The following is a 19,394-nucleotide window of genomic DNA, read 5'->3' on the forward strand; positions in this document are numbered from 1 at the left end:
GGAGAGGGAGGTAGACTAAGCTCTCCGGATCGCCGCAGCATGTGCTCAAGGTCATGATGGCACCCTTGTCGTAAATAACTTTCTAAGCCTGAAACAACCAGCTGACCCTACGTTCTTCCCAGATCATCTTTTACCAGACTGACAGGAGCTGAAGTCTACAACAGTAAAGACTGTAAGTTTTCTGGATTTTCCTTTTCTTTCCCCACAAGCTCTTCCCCCCCCCCTCAACAAATTTACAAGTGAATTCTTTCGTCGAGTGAGAGGCTCCCAGCTAATTATACCCACTAACCAAACAAAGAGAGAGCTTAAGAAAAGAGAGACTTTAAAGTTTTGTTGGAGAGAGTTCAGTGGGGGAAGCTGACTTGATACGGAGATCGACAAACTGATAATTTTGGATCGCTCGTGCTCCCGCGAGACCTCACGAGACTTTCTGTTTATAGTTTGTGACTGCATAGAACTATGGAAAAATTAACTAAGGCACAGCTTTTCCATTTGTTATGCGAAAGGAACTCAAAGATACTGAAAGCAGTCAATAAGGTGGAAAAGGAAATCCGAAAGACTAAGAAAGAGCTTTTAGACAGAATCGACGGTATGGAAAAAATAGCTGATGAAAACACAACTCAGCCAACAATACTTCAAACGAGAATTCAATGTCTGGAAGTTAATCAACAGGAGGGGGAGATAGCTAGGGACGTAAAAATCCAAAGCACCTTGGAAGAAATTGGGAAAACAGATTTAAGGAAGGAAAGCACCGAAAACCTGGAAGTCTATTTAGAGCAGGAAGTGATTTGGATCAACAAAATAAAAAGAGTCTATTCAAAGGCGACAGCACACAGGAAGCTATCAGGAGATATCTCTGTGCGACCAGAGGAAGAGATCCAGATTGATAAAGTATACAGAGCCTACTTAAAGGCGACTGCAAGCAAGAATCAAGCAAGAGACTTCTTTGGCCCTGACAGAAGGACAACTAGAAATACTCTACTATGGAAAAAAACACAATTTCATTTTCTGCGACCACCTGAAGGATGTGATGAACAGTGGAGCATTCTCCTGGTTTCCTGTGGGGAAGACAGCAGCAGTAACCTTTAGGACAGGACCAATATATGAAGGGAACTAACTTTATATCATCTAAGACAATAATAGAATATATTCTTATAATAGATTATACTCTCATATGTATCAACAATTACTCTGCTAAGAAAGATGGTAATAACTTCTAGATCAGGATCAATATGTGATGGGAACTGAATATGTATGCCAATATGTATGCTAAAAGAGGATGGCAAACTATACTTCATATGTATTAACAATACAGCAGCAGTAACTCTTAGGTCAGGGCCAATTTATGAAGGGGACTGACCTTATATCACTTAAGATAATAATAGAATATATTCTTATAACAGATCATACTCTCATATGTATTAACAATCATTTTGCTAAGAAAGATGATAAAAACTTCTAGATTAGGATTAATATGTGATGGGAACTGAATATGTATGTTAAAAGAGGATGGCAAACCATATCAGCTGGTCGCTTTTTTCTCTTTACTTTTCTGTAAATGCTTCATATAATAATAAATTATAAAATTATATATTAAAAAATAAGTTGTTTAATAAGATTGGGGAGAGGACTGCTCACTGTGGGACTCCACATGGGAGCTGGTGATGGCTTGATTCTCTGGCTCTCCAATTGCTACCCCCTCTCCACAACCACATAGGTAGCCATTGAAGGGCTGTCCCCCATATCCCAGTGTCAGCAAGATGGTGAGCTAGAAGAAGAAGAAGAAGAAGAAGAAGAAGAGTTGGTTCTTATATGCCGCTTTTCCCTACCTGAAGGAGGCTCATAGTGGCTCACAGTCGCCTTCCCTTCCTCTCCCCACAACAGACACCCAGTGAGAGGTGGGTGAGGCTGAGAGAGCCCTGAGATTACTGCTCAGTCAGAGCAGTTTTCTCAGTGCTGTGGCGAGCCCAAGGTCACCCAGCTGGCTGCATGTGGGGGAGCGCAGAATCGAACCCGGCATGCCAGATTAGAAGTCTGCACTCCTAACCACCACACCAAACTGGCTCTCATGCCTGACTGTTGTGAGGTCTAGTAGCATGAGCAGCACTGACCTGCCTCAGTCCAGCTGATGGCGGAAGTCATCCATCTGAGTGACCAGCACTGTCCAAGCCGGAAGCCTGACTGGGATGGGTCTAGGACTGAAGCTTCATCCACGAATGCTGATATTTGGTCTGCCTTGGCCCTTTCCCCCATTTCCCCCAGAAATGCTAGATGCAAGATGGGTCAGTAGTTGGCAGGCTCCCGTGGATCTAGAGATGGTTTTTTCAGCAGCGGGTGTACTACTTGCTCTTTCAGCACCTCTGGGAATTCTCCCATTGAGAGAGAATTATTGTACACCCATGCAGCAGTCCACCTTGCGTCTACTGGAACAACAGAAGCTTGGCCCAATACTCAAGGATTCTACGGCCATAATTTCTGAGGAAATCTCCCTTCCTTCTACTCTCTGAGTTTGGCCAGCAGTGGGGCTGCGGCCCTCCGGGCAGGACGAGGTATTCTGCCAGAATAACAACGAACCAGTTCCCCTGGGGGAAATGCCAGATTCCAAAGACCCTCCTGCCCCAAAATCTGCCTTCTCCATATCTCCAGAAATTTCCCAACCTGGAGCTGGCTACTCTGCCTAGAAAGGAGAGCCAATGCAGGGCATGTTTTTCTGAAATAAATCCTGTCCTGTTTTATTGTCTTTTTGTAAACCGCCACGAGCCAGCATGGTGGTCAACAAATCGAAAGATAAATAAATATAAATATAAATAAATTTGCTGAAATAAACACAGCCTGGAATTCAAGCTGCGTCTGTTTTCTTTTGCCGGAACAGAACCGATGGGGCAGCAAAGGGAAGCAGGGTTCTGTTGGGAGAAGCCCCCAAGCAGGGGCGTGTTCCACAGCCAAAGAAGGTTCAGGAGAAACAGCTAGTACAAATACTTCCCTGTTTGGGAAGAGGGGCTGTGTGAGGCTGCCAAAACAGGAAGCCGAGCACTCGGCTGTCTTCAGCAAGCCCTTTGAATGAACAGCTCCCGTCCCACCTGCTTCCCTGGACACAAGCATCTTCCTGTTCCAGGAGGCAGCCAGGCATTTCCGCAGTGTGGTCCTAACGCCCTGACACAAATGCTGGCAGGGGCTCATGGGAATTGTAGTCCATGGACATCTGGAGGACTACAGGTTGACTACCCCTGGTGTAGAGGACAGGGAGGCGAAGTTTCAAGCCATGAGACAGTTTGTTCTCTTGGGGCTTTTGAGAGGACAGAAAGGAGACAGGGAAACCACCGATGTCACCCCAAGCGTCTTGAAGGGACAACTGGATTAAAATGAATCAAAGAACGTTACGTATGTCCTGTACGTCCCTTACTTTAGTAGTACTTTAATTGGCTGCAGAATGTAAGTCCATGGACATCTGGAGGGCCACAGTTTGCCCACCCCTGATGTAAAGCATCCCACATTCCCTGGGATCCAGTAGCTGGAGGTATCAGGGAGTGAATCTGGGGCCCGCATTCTGACTCTGACCTGTGGCCACTTCCAAACGAGGAGATTCAGCCATTCAGAGCCGGCTTGTGGGAAAGGAGGCCAGGAAGGGGCTGTGGCTCAGTAGAAGAGAATCTGCTTTGCATGTGCAGAAGTTCCCTCTCCAGGCAAGAAGGACCAGGGCAGGAGGTGACAGAAAGAGGGTGTGTGTGGGACAGAGAGAGGGATGCAGTCTGAGGCGGCTTCATGTGTGAACATGACAATGCTGCGCTCTTAGAGATCACATCGCGTTCGGCTACTGCCGTCTACTGCAGCCAGGAGGAGAGAGGTGGGCTCCAATCTCAGCTGTAATTTTTTTTCTCATTTAAAACGAGGATATTGAAGCAGGATAATGGCCGAAAGGAACAGATTCTCCCATTCAAAAAAACGGATTCTCAGACACTTGCATGCTTAACGAGATGGCCTGCCTCTCTTTATTTTGGAAGGAAGATCAAGCAATTGCCCTTTAAGAGCAGCATCTCTCAGAAATGTCAGTGAAATTAGCAGAGTTTTCCAGCAACATACAAAATACACGCCTCTGTGACTTATAAACAGATAATCATGCATCCAGGGATAAAAAGGCACAAAAACTCATCACTTAGGAATCATAAAATTACTTTTAACAGAGCCAGCCAAATATTCTGTACAAGAAATATATTCAAAAAGTTCAAAAACACATAGAATGTCTCTCAAAACTTTATATGCAATAAATACCTCAGTTGCTATATATCTATAAGCCTGTGCCATTGTAAACCATGTAAAGGGCCTCGAGGCTTCTTCCAAAGTGTGACCAATACCTGCAGCCCACACGTAACCCCCTTGCCGCTGCCAAGTAGATCGTGGACCTTGTGCAGCACGCAGAGGAGCTTCTTGGTAGTCCAAGGCCACCTTCCGCAGCTTCTCCTGGTGCCAGCCTCTCCTCACTGAGGAGAATTCACGGGGCGAGAACTGGGGGCCCTCCACGGACGATTCACAGCATGGTCTGCAGCAGTGGCCCCCAGCTGGTGCCGTGGGTGCTGGGGGCCTGCCAACACCTTTCCTGACACGTGCTGAGTGATTTCAGACAAGCAGGCAGGGCCACGCACTGCTTCTGCCCAGCGAGATTTCGATTTGGCTGTGCAGATTTTCAAAAAAGTGTTGCTTTGGCATCAGACGCAGCCATCTCATGGCGGTCTCCACCTCCTGCAGCATCCATTTTGTAGCTGTGCCAGATTTCCAACCATGCCCACAGGGTCAAAAAGTTTGGGGACTCCAACTGACATTCCCTCTCTTTGCATTTGCAACCTAGTTGCCTCCAAAATGTCTTTTGTAAACTATCTGGGAGGTGCAGAATCACAGAGATCTCAGACTGGTTCATGCTCAGAGAACAAGAAGCCCCATGCCTCCACTTTTTTATTTTACTTCCCCTGTCTATTAGCACTATAACCACATGCGTCTGGGTACAGCTACTGATGTGAACACTGGGAAGCAACCTTGTTAAGAATCCAAGGATGAGGAAACCTACTGCAAGAAAAAACACAGCAACATGAAGAAAGGAGGGCTAAAATGAGCTCAAGGGAACTCACTCCCTTTGAGGGCAGGTGCCTGCTTAATGCTAGCATCCATTTTAGAGTATCTTTGATCCAATTATGTCAGCACACAATTATCTGATAATCACGTGGAGGTAAGAAGACCCTGGACTCGGTGGCTCTCTCTGACCAGAGCTCGGGGTTGGGTTTTGTTCTAACTGAGACGAACAGGCCTTCCAGCTTCCTATCTTGACAAAATGCTCCAGGTATCCAACGAGGGAAAGGCAGGGTGCATGGCCACCCTCAGTCTGAATTGGCTTTTAGAGTTTGCTCCCACCAGAGCGAACAGTTGGGAGCCAAATCATCCTGGAGGTTTTTGACTTCTCCTTAGAGTTCATTACTAACTTTATGACTACTGATGGGCATCCTCTGAAACTCCCTTTCTCGACTTTTATACCATTATGACACCCCTGAAACATCCTTCAGGATTCAAGGAACCCCAGAAGTGGCGTGATCATTCAGGATATGGTTGGGAAGCAGAGCTGTGGACACGCCCATGTTTTATCAGATTTGTGGGGTTTCGAGGGAGGTTTGAGGCACTGTTGAGTTTTCATGGGGAGCAGCTAGTAGAGCCTGATTCTTGGAGACGTCACCCCCGGTGCAGCAGGCACTTGGTCTTGCTGTATACATTTGAAGACATAATATAATCCTAGCTGTGTCCTTTTCCATTTCATCCAGCAAACTTCCCAAGACTGCTTCATGACCTGGCCCAGCGTACTTTTCATCATTAACACTTTCCTGCATTCTTGTAGGACAAAGTCTTTGAGCAAACTCCTTCTAAGGAAGATACTGATTTTTAAAGTGCTTATTCAAGATATGTTGAAAGTACAGGAAGAATATGTTAAAACCGTATCTTAAAACAGTAAGAAGTACCCTTCAGAATTGGGAATTCACGGAAAACAGGAATGTCCTCAGGAAGTGTAGTTTGTTTATTTGAAATTATTGAATTTTCATTATTTATTTATTTATTTGCAAACAGAATTTTTCATTATTTATTTATAAATAATTCCGGTTCCAAGACAGAACAATTATGTCAAACTGCATATATTAGGGACAAATTTAGATGAATTTATTAAATAATTCAATACTATTTCCACAATGGGAAGATACGTATTTCCTTTTCCCCTTAAAAATCACATTAGACAATATAGTAAACAACAGAATAAAAATCTATAGGAGATCTTAGGCAGCGTGTCAAGTGTGCCCTGCTCTTGGACACTGTATTATAAATATTTAAACAAACTGGTCCTGTGCGGATTTACATAAGAACGCTGAAAGCCACTGAAATCCCTGTGCTAGTGGCTTCTAATTCTGCACAGCACTGCAGCCTAAGATTCTGTAAACATTTTGAACCATCTAATTCTCAACATTTAATACAAAACTAATACAGGCCTACCTATTTGCATGCTCATATCTGCGGCTTCTCACATGGACTAGAACAGTGCATTACGTTACATGGATGCATAAACACAAAGGCACAGGTAAAAAAATATGGCTGTGTTTAGTTACTTATGTAGAGTTTATATTTATAAACGTATAGAGTCTGGCTTACCCCAAAACACTGGCAGTCTTAAGAGCAGAATGCCTTGTTGTTATACTTGGCCCCAGTGATCTGGCGCATATCTAGGGTGGGACAAGGCACGTGCCCTGGTCACTACATTGGGGGGGGGCACCACTGGGCCCTTCACAGCCCCCAAGGTGTGTGTCTTCATATCCAGGGTGGCCTCCCTGGGTGCCCCCGTCAGTCCCCATCTGTCTAGGTGAGCAGAAGTTGAGGCCAGACAGTTTGCAACAGACTTTGAATGTCTAAACTGTAAGGCTCTCTACTATGTAAGAATCCTTGTTGAGAAACAAAAAGCTATATGAAAAGCAGATTTAGGATTCCCAGCAGTGTCTGAGAGATGGGAAATGATGTGCTCAACCCCACTTTAAGAAGGCTTCTAGCAAGGACGAAGCCTTCACCTGGACCTAGAAAGGTACAACTCCCCTCAGCGCTTGACCGTAAGCCAATTCTGCCCCCACATGACTGAGCGGGGGTGGGTGACCTTGTGTGACGTGTCACCATGCAGGTTTTCTTCTGGTTTCTGGGCCAGACATTCTTCAAGAAATGAGCTTGCTACCTTTATTATGCACAAATGAAGATGGCTTGAAGACTCCATCGCACACATATCTCTTGGCCTTTTCCTCACTGCAGCTACTGTTGGAAACCCTCCTCTTTGTCCCCTCAGGGACCTGGTGCCAAAGGAGAAATGCCCATTCCTATGAAAGAGTCAGTCAGTCTCCTTAGTTTTTATTCTAAGTGGTGTACAATTCTTCAAGACGTGGGGAAAAGTTCAAAGGATATGCAGCTGCTTTCTGGCTCTCAAGCTGGGTCCAGGCAGCTTTTCTGCTCAGGCCAACGTCTCCTCCTCATTACGGCCCATGCCCCCAACGGCTTTTGCTCATGAAGCTTCCATGTTCTCCAAGAGTTGCGGTTTCTGTCCTTTGCCATTCTGCTTCTTTACACATTTGGGGTTCTGTGATAGCTTTTATTTCATAACTGAATGGACGTTTCAGCCAGAAAATTCAGAAAAAAAGAGGTGAGCTACTGAAACAGTCAATGAGAGTCTTCAAATTGACTTCAGCGAGCAGACAAAATACAGCCTTGTGGGATATATATATTTTGTGGGGGGAAAGTCTCCGTATCTCATTATCAAGCACATCAGGCCTGTAAGAAGTTACAGAAACTAAAGCAAAGGAAGCAGAAGAACCTAAGTGTGGATTCCTTACACCAAGACTAAAAAGGAACTTCACTGCAGAATCACTGGAGGCCCTATAGTGGAGGGGAAACTAGAACACCTGGGGACAAGGGCAGGTTCTCCAGCTGTGTGGCCTGTTTTTTCCCTGAAGAGTGAATGGCAAGCATTTATTTCATTGGGACAAAAATACTGCAATGGACCTCTGTCCCCCAGACCCGCCATATCTTGGAAGAAAGGAGAGATGCTACAGTGCCGACCGGAGCCTGTGCATTTTAACCAGCAAGGCTGAATGGGAGCCACCAAGTCCAGAACCTCAACCTACCTGCACAGCCTCATCTCAGGTTCCATTTTTAGAACTAGAACAGGTGTTGCCAATCTTTGCTTTAAGGAGACCTACTTCTGAGTAATGAAACTATCTCTAACTGCTTCACCCTCCACATACCCACACACCCCCTTTTAAAATTTTCTTCTGGCTTAGAAACTGAGCATGGAGTAAAAACAAACGTTTGAGAAATGAAACAATCAGCTTGGCAACACAGAGCAAGGCCCTTTTCTTCCAGGAAGCCTAGATCAGCTCTTTCTGCAGCCCTGGTGGGGTCTTCCTGAGAGCCACTCAATGGAGACCCCTGTGAAGGAACGGCCTCTCACACACGTGCTGTCTCCTCACCACCCAGCTTTGTGCTTGGACATTCACTATTGCGTTGATTTAAAAACTCTTCCACAACTTAAAGCAAAAAAGAACCAAGGATACATTTGGTCCTCTGCCAAAATTTCATGTTCACCGAAACATTTCTGTCATGAGCAAACAATTCCGTTTGATCACCACCGCATTCAAATATTTGTAGTCTCAAACGCCGACTGATAAGAGATATTTTATCAATATACAATTGTTCCAACTTAATTTTTGCACCCTCCAGCTCAAGATAAACATGCCCTTGACTTTTCTACATTGACCACCAAACATTTTTATCAGTCATTGATCAGGTAATTCATGGGCTGTAAACGTATCCTTGCACATGGCCCATTTCCCTACAAAACTGCATGTCCGGGTTGGATATGCCAGAGAGAGAGATGAATCCGGAGGGGAAAGCTCAGCAGAGGAGCCCTGACTACGAAGGACCAGACGTTAGTTGCAGAGTTACTAAAGGGGTCTCTATGGGGAGGGGGCCATTTTCAGCCACTGTTCTTCCAGCTGCAAAAGGCATGGAACTCACTTGTCTATTGGCAAATGTTAAGTGACTGAATAGAATGTGCTCCCCCCCCCCCGCCTTTTAAAATCTGTATTTTAATGTATAACGTGACACACTGTTCAATTAAATCACTGGAAAATAGGAGAAATTTTGTTTCAAATGCAATTTAAAAAAATGTTCCGGCATCTCATACCCCATTCTTTGGCCTACATTTTTGCTGATCGTGGAAACGGGCCTTAGGATGGGTGTGTGCGTGGGGGGGGGAGGGAGAAGGGAGACCCTCTGAGCAGCAACTAGCAGGGCTGAGCTATTCCAGTTACGTATTTCCTTAGTTCTTGCACAGCTTGGGTAGCAGAAGGCACCGACCACTCGCCTGCTAACCAGGAATGCCCCAACCTGCCTGTCCGGAATGCTGCAACGAGGAGGCCTCACGCCATGGGCCTCGCTCCGGCCATGGTTTCTGAAGGAGGACGCATAGGCCTGAACTACGTCCCAGTTCAACCTTGCATGCCCCAGTCAGTTGTGACTGTGGAAGGCAGAGCGGGGGAAGGAAGGAAGGAAGGAAGGAAGGAAGGAAGGAAGGAAGGAAGGAAGGAAGGGAGGGAGGGAGGGAGGGAGGGAGGAAGGAAGGGAGGGAGGAAGGAAGGAAGGCAGGGAGGGAGGAAGGAAGGAAGGAAGGAAGGAAGGGAGGGAGGGAGGGAGGGAGGGAGGAAGGAAGGAAGGAAGGAAGGAAGGAAGGAGAGGGGCCGCCTAGGAAGCAGGAAATAGAGATTCTGGTACAAGGGGGCTGTTTTGCCAGCTTGGGCACTTACATGAGTGTGACCAACTCTAAACAACTTCTGTAAGAATTCAGTAATTGCCACAGTGGCCCAAGTCCCACGTGAAAACGGGAAGATCAATGGCAAGTACTTAATAGATAAGATCCCAAAACCCCATTTGAAATGGCGTCATGCTGCCTGGTCAAAGACAACTCTGAAGAGCAGCCCTGCAGCCCTACACTGACATCATCTCTCCCAGCCTCTCTTTTACTTGCAAAAATAAGCAGAGGAGAGACAGCAAACAACTTGAGAGTTTCCTGAAGAAGACTGGCTTTGAAATAGGCTGCAGCTAGCTATCCAACTTAGAAGCACTAAGAATTGGAGCCCTCGAGCTGGAAGTGGCCATACTAGTCCCACCCCCTGCTCAGTGCAGGATCAGCCTCCAGCATCCAGGAGAAGGATCTGTCCAGCCGCTGCTTGAAGACGGCCAGTGAGGCTGCCCACTCCACTGCTGAACTAGACTCCTAGAATCCTAGAGTGGGAAGGGGCCACACAGGCCATCTAATCCAGCCCCCTGCTCAGTGCAGGATCAGCCTCAAGCATCCAGGAGAAGGATCTGTCCAGCCACTGCTTGAAGACGGCCAGTGAGGGGGAGCTCCTCACCTCCTTAGGCAGCCCCTTCCACTGCTTAACTACTCCTAGAATCCTAGAGTGGGAAGGGGCCATGCAGACCATCTAGTCCCACCCCCTGCTCAATGCAGGATCAGCCTGAAGCATCCAGGAGAAGGATCTGTCCAGCCGCTGCTTGAAGACCGCCAGTGAAGGGGAGCTCCCCACCTCCTTAGGCAGCCCCTTCCACGGCTGAACTAGACTCCTAGAATCCTAGGGTGGGAAGGGGCCATGCAGGCCATCTAGTCCCACCCCCCAATCAATGCAGGATCAGCCTCAAGCATCCAGGAGAAGGATCTGTCCAGCCACTGCTTGAAGACCGCCAGTGAGGGGGAGCTCCCCACCTCCTTAGGCAGCCCCTTCCACTGCTGAACTACCCTGATCGAGACAATCCCCCCCCCCCATATCTTGCTGGTACCATTCTCCACATAGTCTCCCTGAGTTGGCCTTGGGGTATTGTATTTCTTGTGTGCTTTGCCATTTTGATACCCATGCCATCAGTATAACTGGCTGAAGACCTTATCTTGTTGTTACTTACAGACTGTATTTTTTTCCTTCTCAGCTTTTGTTGTTATGAAATGTCAATGATCTTCACAAACCTGTGTGGTTTACACAAATTATTTTGTTGCGTTCACTTTTCAGGTGTGCTTTTTGTGTTCTATCTCCAGCCTGTAACAACCTGTTATCTACTGAAGGCAGCTAAAACGTAAGCCATTGGGGGCAGGGGGCCTGATAGGGGCAAACACTTTTCCCCTTTGCTATGATGATGGTGACAACTGCAAACTATGCCTTACAGCAGGTGTAGTCAACCAGCATTTGCTGGCAGGGGCTCATGGGAATTGCAGTCCATGAACATCTGGAGGACCACAGGTTGACTACCCCTGCCTTACAGGCCTCCAAGCTGAGTTCCCCTCTGGCCACATCAACCCAACAGCCCCCTGCCAGGCCGAAGAAAAGATGGCTAGTTATTAATCCAGGCAAAGAGGAAATGGGGGGGGGGGGCAGGAGCAGAAGGCAGCGAATGAGGGGCTGCCCCTTCTAGTCATTTAGGACGGGCCAGAGGGAGGAAGTCTTTCTTCTGGGACACCCTGGGCATCTCTGCCCTGCCACCTGGCCCAGCCACCCCCCAGCCTCAAGCAGGTCAGCTAGAGAGGGGCTGGATGATGCCAAGCCATGTCCTTATTTATTTATTTGTTTGTTTGTTTGTTTGTTTGTTTATTTATTTATTTATTTATTTATATACCACTCTCCAAATGAACTCGTGGTGGTTTACAATAAAGATACCCCCCCCCCCAAATATGGCTTCTACAACTACAGAAAAGCCTCAGGTGATCCACCTTTACCAAAACATAAACTAGATACAGGAGATGTCTGCCTAGTGCATGTGAATCTGAGCTGGGACAATTCTGCTCTTTTAAAGGGTGTCTGATTTCAGGATGTCAGGCAGCAACTGCAGTTCTACTTGTGAGCCTGTGATGGCAGCACATTAACTACCTCGGCTACCTACCGTCTATGCTGGGCACAAGGGGTGTGTCCTGCTCATGGTGGGCATGGGATTGTGGGAGAAAACCCTCCAGGTCAAAAAGGATACCGATATAACATCACTTTATGGATAATACACCTTATCCCTTTGAGAGATTTTGTTCAGAAAGCTTAGCTCACAGTGTACGGCAGAGAGGAATCTCACTCAGAAGTTGCAGTAGATAATGTGGTAACAGAGAAGTCCAAAGAAAACACCCACAGAGGAAAACAGACACACACACACACACATGTATCTTTGTTGCTTCACCAAAGTATTGCTACAATGACATCTCTCCCAGCCCTCTTTTACTTGCAAACATTAACACACCTCTGTAAAGGAGCTGCCTGCCTTTACGAGCAAAGTCCCTCTAAAGGGAGCAGAAGGAGGACGCTCTGTGTCTCCTGTTCTCCTGGAGTCTGGCCACTCTCCAGAGAGCCCCTCTCCCCCCACCCGGGGCTCCCGAGGACCTAGGAAGGCTTCAGGGGGTGGGCGGACAGGGGCCAGGTCTTCCCCTTTCTGTGGAGGACGTAGCTCGCAACAGATTTATACAGGAGTGGCTGTTCTGCCCCTGACAGACGTCTTCCATGTCCCCGTGCTGCTGCATACCCTGGGATGGCAGAGCCAAGAGCCCCTCGCACTGCGTGAGCCACGACTTCACCCAGTGGATGAGGAGGGCTTTCCCCTGCCTGTGCATCAGCACACCCACAGACCTTGACACTGAGCGCCTGCAAAACATTCGGGCATTTTGCTGCACCGATAACTTAATGTTGCAATTCTAATCTACTTTTCTAAAAAAAAATGCAATTTTATAAAAGGATCTTGGAATATTCATAGAAGAGACAGCTGAAAGGCTCTCTGTGAAAAATCAGAGAACATATTGATCATCGTCAAAGATCTGGCACAAGGATAAATGTCACTTAATCTCCACACCCTTCCGAAGAGGACATTTTGAACAGGTCAGAGAACCAGTTTTATTGCTGGACAAAGTTCCTTTTTTCTAAGTTATTGGACTTCAGTACATGCATTAACAGCAATCTCAACTGGATCACTATAAGCCCAGATGTGTGTGAGCGTGTGTGTGTGTGTGTGTGTGTGTGTGTGCACATGTGCACTTTGCAGAAGACATTTATAAAAAATAAACAAATTATCAAAAAGAATAAAGTCCCACGTGAAATCCAGAAGATCAGTGCCAAGTAGTTAACAGAGACGCTCCCAAAACGCCCCGGCTGCTTGTTCTTGCTGAAGACTAAGACTTCATCTGGCTGGCAGTTTTCACTACGAAAGCATTTCCACGCTTGCCTGCATTTTCAGAAAACTGGTCCTAGGGGTGCCTTCAATGTGAAGTAGTTTTAAGTCACGGCTCTTGACTCGGTTGTCGTCTCTGAATCTGAAAGCAGCCGGCTGACTATTGGCCGTGCTGCCCTTGTGCGAGGGAAACCAGCCGTCCCTTCAGAAGGGGCCGGAAGCGGTGCCTTTCTTGGCCCAGGCTCATAACTCCCCGAGGAAGCAGGCGTGATCGTCCTTGCCATCAGGAGGCAAACAGGAGCTTCTCATTGTCGGTCGCACTTTTCTTGCCATGCAGGCCAGAGAGGTTTGCAGTCAGTTACTGACCCAACAGCACATTTAGGTTGTGTACAACGCACAGCAAAGGGGAAAGTCTCTCATGAGAGCCCAGAGTTGTAATAAATCTTCTTGAAAAAGCTACAAAAGTTGTTCAGTTGCATAAGGTGCGTCATGCAAAAACCATAGGCAGTCACAGTTTGGGCAGACAAACCATGCATGACATCGTTCGCAGTCCTGGGGTACTGCCTAACCCTAGACTTACTTGGGGGGAGGGGGTGGCTGAGGTATCAGTGTCACCTAAAAACTCACATGTGATCAATCTCTGTCAGAAAATTGTGCAACGGATTCTGGGAAGTTCTCAAATTCAGCCGTCTCATTTCACGAAGCCAGTGGCTGCTGTACTGATAAGAGACCCAGATACGGAATTACACTTGGACTACCCCTGACAGATAAAGCACAAAACCACACAACCCACAATTTACACAACTGTTCTTCACAACATATATTTCACAGCGTTTTGAGAAACGCAAAACCTTTTGAGCTCTCCGCATCCAGCTCTTCTTGTCAAGCACTGCAGATACAGTAAGACGCGTGTTACATACGGATGCCCACTCATCCACAAAGTGACGTGCGCTGAAGACCACATGCTGCCACAGCTCTGCAGAAGTGGCACTTCTCCTTCCGAGGTAGCAACCCTGCTACATTTCAGGCAAAGGTGTCGTCCTGCCCAGTTCTTTAATTCCCTGCAGAATTCGCTTCATATGCCCCACCTTCGTTATCCCCAGGTCCTACAAGACAAAGAGAACGTAAAATTCACTTACAGGAAGCAAGAATCATAGAATCATAGAGTTGGAAGGGTCCGCAAGGGCCATCTAGTCCAACCCCCTGCTCAAGGCAGGATCAGCCTCAAGCATCCAGGAGTATCCAAGAGTGAACAGTTTTATCTTTACTCAGAAGGACCAAGACAGATAATCCAGTTTCTACGGAAGAGTAACGTGACCATAGTGACCTGCAATCAATTTTTCCTTCAACCAGTGTGGTGTGTACTACATTAAATCATAGGGCAAACCTACAGGGCTGGTGTCAGGATTACAATGAGAATGGTGAGTGTTATTATTCGGTTCTGGTTATTTTGCACAGCAGATGCACTTCCAGACTTGAAAAGAGAATGCTATTTATTACTTTTAATGCAGAAAAAGACATTAGAACTGACTGAGAAATCACTTTGATTTAGAGGGAAATTACTTACCTTAGATTAGAATACCCAACTCTGAGTCACATCCCTGCAGCCCAACCCTAAGAGCATTTTCCTGGGGCATTAATAGACAAGAGTAGGTTTCTGGGCAGGGTTGCTTGGGTTGTTCACCCAGTGTTTTAGACTTAATAATCAAAGATAATAACACTCAAGGTATTTTAAAGATGCTACAAAGTGCTAAACTTTTGCTCCTCTGCATCCTAAGCCATTACTCTGTGGGCCATGGGGGAAAACACAGAATAAAGAGTAGCCTTTTCAGATTTCCCTCCTTCATGTGAAGACTGGTAGAGATTTCCTGGCTGGTACAGAAGGAAAAACTTCCCTCCAGAGACCAGTCACTGAGAAGACTTTTACTGACGTGTGCAGCCCCAGCTCTCAAGGCAAGGGAGGAGGACAGGGGGTTGGCCTTCCTTCCTTCCTTCCTTCCTTCCTTCCTTCCTTCCTTCCTTCCTTCCTTCCTTCCTTCCTTCCTTCCTTTCTCCCTCCCTCCCTCCCTCCCTCCTCTTCCTTCCTTCCTTCCTTCCTTCCTTCCTTAATTCACTTCCTTCCTTCCTTCCTTCCTTCCTTAATTCAATTTCTCCTTTCCTTCCTTCCTTAATTCACTTTTTCCTTCCTTCCTTCCTTCCTTCCTTCCTTCCTTCCTTCCTTCCTTCCTTCCTTCCTTCCTTCCTTCCTTCCTTCCTTCCTTCCTTCCTCCCTCCCTCCCTTCCTTCCTTAATTCAATTTCTCCTTCCTTCCTTCCTTCCTTCCTTCCTTCCTTCCTTCCTTCCTTCCTTCCTTCCTTCCTTCCTTCCTTCCTTCCTTCCTTCCTTCCTTCCTTCCTTCCTTCCTTCCTTCCTTCCTTTCTCCCTCCCTCCCTCCCTCCCTCCTCTTCCTTCCTTCCTTCCTTCCTTCCTTAATTCACTTTCTCCTTCCTTCCTTCCTTCCTTCCTTCCTTCCTTAATTCAATTTCTCCTTTCCTACCTTCCTTAATTCACTTTTTCCTTCCTTCCTTCCTTCCTTCCTTCCTTCCTTCCTCCCTCCCTCCCTCCCTCCCTCCCTCCTCTTCCTTCCTTCCTTCCTTCCTTCCTTCCTTCCTTCCTTCCTTCCTTAATTCACTTTCTCCTTCCTTCCTTCCTTCCTTCCTTCCTTCCTTCCTTCCTTCCTTCCTTCCTTCCTTCCTTCCTTCCTTCCTTAATTCAATTTCTCCTTTCCTTCCTTCCTTAATTCACTTTTTCCTTCCTTCCTTCCTTCCTTCCTTCCTTCCTTCCTTCCTTCCTTCCTTCCTTCCTTCCTCCCTTCCTTCCTTCCTTAATTCAATTTCTCCTTCCTTCCTTCCTTCCTTCCTTCCTTCCTTCCTTCCTTCCTTCCTTCCTTCCTTCCTTCCTTCCTTCCTTCCTTCCTTCCTTCCTTCCAAGGGCCAACACTGTTCAGCTTCTGAGACCGGATGAGGCTGGGCTGTGCCAGGCTGCCTCCCCTCCCAAGCACACCTTCCTGACCTGGCCACACCTTAAATAAGACAGCACTCACGGCTGGGTAGTGAACAGCTGAACATCACATGGTTATAACCATTAAAGTGTTATTAAATTCAAAACGTTGCAAACCCAAAACTGTGATGGGTTTCTGTATTGTTATATTCAAAGTGTTAATAATAATAATAATAATAATAATAATAAACAATAACAATAATTAATAATAATAATAATTGTTGTTGTTGTTGTTGTTGTTGTTATTTAATTTATATCCCGCCTCCCCCCGGAGACTCGAGGTGAGTCACATAAAAACCAATCCCCTAAAACAATAAAAGCACAATAAAACATAATACAATTAATACAAAAGTTAAAACAAGAATGGCGGCAAAATTCAATATAGCTAACCCAATTCCACACCCCCTAAGAAGGGGAAGGGAGAGGGCAGATGACAGACGCAATCATCACATTTGTGAGGGGGGCTAGATCTTCTTGCTGCCCGGCCTCAACCAAAAGCCTGGCGGAAGAGCTCCGTCTTGCAGGCCCTGCGGAATGATGACAATTCCCGCTGGGCCCTCAGCTCTTCCGGGAGCTCATTCCACCAGGTTAGGGCCACGACCGAAAAGGCCCTGGCCCTAGTCGAGGCAAGACGAGCTTCCTTGGGATCGGGAATGATCAATAGGTTAACCCCACAGAGCGTAAGGCCCTGTGGGGGGGGGGGCATAGGCCGATAGGCGGTCCCTCATATACACTGGGCCCAGACCACAGATGGCCTTGAAGGTCAAAACCAAAACCTTGAACCTGATCCGGAAGATAACCGATAGCCAATGCAGCTGCCTCAGCACTGGCTGGATATGGGCCCTCCAAGTTGTAGCTGTGAGGACCCTAGCAGCCGCATTTTGGACGAGTTGCAGTTTCCGGATCAAGCCCAGAGGCAGGCCAGTGTAGAGCGAGTTACAGAAATCTAATCTGGAGGTGACCGTCCCATGGATCACTGTGGCCAGGTGTTCGGGGGACAGAGAGGGCGCTAGTAGCCGAGCCTAGCAAAGATAGAAAAATGCCTGGCCAGCTACCTGTTTGACCTGTGCCTCGAGTGTTAGTGAGACATCCATGGTCATCCCCCAGGTTTCTGGCCTGGTCTGCTCCCCTACAGCCCTACCATAGGACCTCCATCTTGGAGGGGTTGAGTTTCAGGCAACTCTGCTCGAACCATCCAGCCACGGCTTCCAAACATCTGGTGAATGGATCTGGGGGAGAGTCCTGGTGGCCGTCCATGAGGAGAAAAAGCTGAGTGTCATCAGCATACTGATGGCAACCCAGCCCATAACTCTGCACCAGTTGAGCTAGAGGGCGCATAAAGATGTTGAATAATGTAGGAGAGAGCACTGAGCACTGTGGAACCCACAAGGGAGCCGGTAAGGGCCCGATACTTCCTCTCCCACAGCTACCCTCTGTGTCCAGTTTTGGAGGAAGGAGCGTATCCAGCGCAAGGCTGTACCCCTTATCCCCATTCCGGCGAGGCAGCTCGCTAGCACCTCGTGATTGACCACGTCAAACACGGCCGACAGATCTAAAAGAACTAGCACAGCAGAGACGCCTCGGTCAAGCTGGCGACGGAGGTCATCCAACAAGGAGACCAACACCGTCTCAACCCCATGACCAGGACAGAAGCCAAACTGGTATGGATCGAGCGCCCAAGTACCTTCCAGGAACGCTAGGAGCTGGTCCGCCGCACCCTTTCCACCACCTTACCCAGGAACGCTAAGTGCGCTAGCACGCGGTAGCTTGCGGGGTCATGTGGGTTCAGAGATGGTTTCTTGAGGAGAGGGCACACCATCGCCTCCTTCAGCACCTCAGGAAACTCTCCCGACTGGAGAGAGCAGTTGATGATGTCCCTGAGCTGATCACCTATTCGTCCATTCCTCCCCTTAAGGAGCCAAGATGGACAGGGATCGAAGGGGCAGGTGGTTGTGTTTTTGTGTACTATGAGCTTTCAACTTTTACTGTAAACTGCCCTGAGCTGTAAGGGAGGGTGGTATAGAGATGTAATGATGAAATAATATAAATAAATAAAATCATTTCTGTTTGGGGAAAAATAAGGCATGCACTCATTGGTGAAGTCTGAGGGGCTTTCCGCACTCCTTAAAAATTGCACAATGGTTGCCAATTGAAATCGCTACTGATTTGCCGTTATGCACAACGTCGTTGACAATCTGCAACACTCCTGAAAACGATCTGCAAAAAGTGCTTCGTTGTAGCACTTTCAGGGAAATCCCAAAAAGTGGATTCACCCTCCGGAAAGCGCTACACTCATAGAATCATAGAATCATAGAATCATAGAGTTGGAAGGGGCCATACAGGCCATCTAGTCCAACTCCCTGCTCAACGCAGGATCAGCTCTAAGCATCCTAAAGCATCCAAGAAAAGTGTGTATCCAACCTTTGCTTGAAGACTTCCAGTGAGGGGGAGCTCACCACCTCCTTAGGCAGCCTATTCCACTGCTGAACTACTCTGACTGTGAAAAACCTTTTCCTGATATCTAGCCTATATCGTTGTACTTGAAGTTTAAACCCATTACTGCATGTCCTCTCCTCTGCAGCCAGCAGAAACAGCATCCTGCCCTCCTCCAAGTGACAACCTTTCAAATACTTAAAGAGGGCTATCATGTCCCTCTCAACCTCCTTTTCTCCAGGCTGAACATTACCAAGTCCCTCAACCTATCTTCATAGGGCTTGGTCCCTTGGCCCCAGATCATCTTCGTCGCTCTCCTCTGTACCCTTTCAATTTTATCTACGTCCTTCTTGAAGTGAGGCCTCCAGAACTGCACACAGTACTCCAGGTGTGGTCTGACCAGTGCCGTATACAATGGGACTATGACATCTTGTGATTTTGATGTGATGCCCCTGTTGATACAGCCCAAAATGGCATTTGCCTTTTTTACCGCTGCATCACACTGCCTGCTCATGTTTAGTTTACAATCCACAAGTACCCCAAGGTCTCGTTCACACACAGTGCTACCTAGAAGCGTATCCCCCATCCAGTAGGCATGCTTTTCATTTTTCTGACCCAGATGCAGAACTTTACACTTGTCTTTATTAAATTTCATCTCGTTCTCATTTGCCCATTTT

The 19,394-nt window shown here is 47.2% G+C and overlaps 1 protein-coding gene across 3 annotated transcripts in view; it reads right to left on the minus strand.

Moving 5' to 3' along the window:
• Positions 1-6,031: 6,031 nt before the first annotated feature.
• Positions 6,032-19,394, minus strand: part of DGKH (diacylglycerol kinase eta) — a 115,531-nt gene continuing 102,168 nt past the window's right edge. For all 3 annotated transcript variants that reach the window (XM_077344072.1, XM_077344073.1, XM_077344071.1), the window contains one exon: positions 6,032-14,351. In XM_077344072.1, the coding sequence (XP_077200187.1) occupies positions 14,262-14,351 (90 nt within the window). In that variant the 3' untranslated portion in view covers positions 6,032-14,261. The remainder of the gene's footprint in view (positions 14,352-19,394) is intronic.

Source organism: Paroedura picta, chromosome 6 (assembly GCF_049243985.1).
Source record: "Paroedura picta isolate Pp20150507F chromosome 6, Ppicta_v3.0, whole genome shotgun sequence".
Lineage (NCBI taxonomy): Eukaryota > Metazoa > Chordata > Lepidosauria > Squamata > Gekkonidae > Paroedura > Paroedura picta.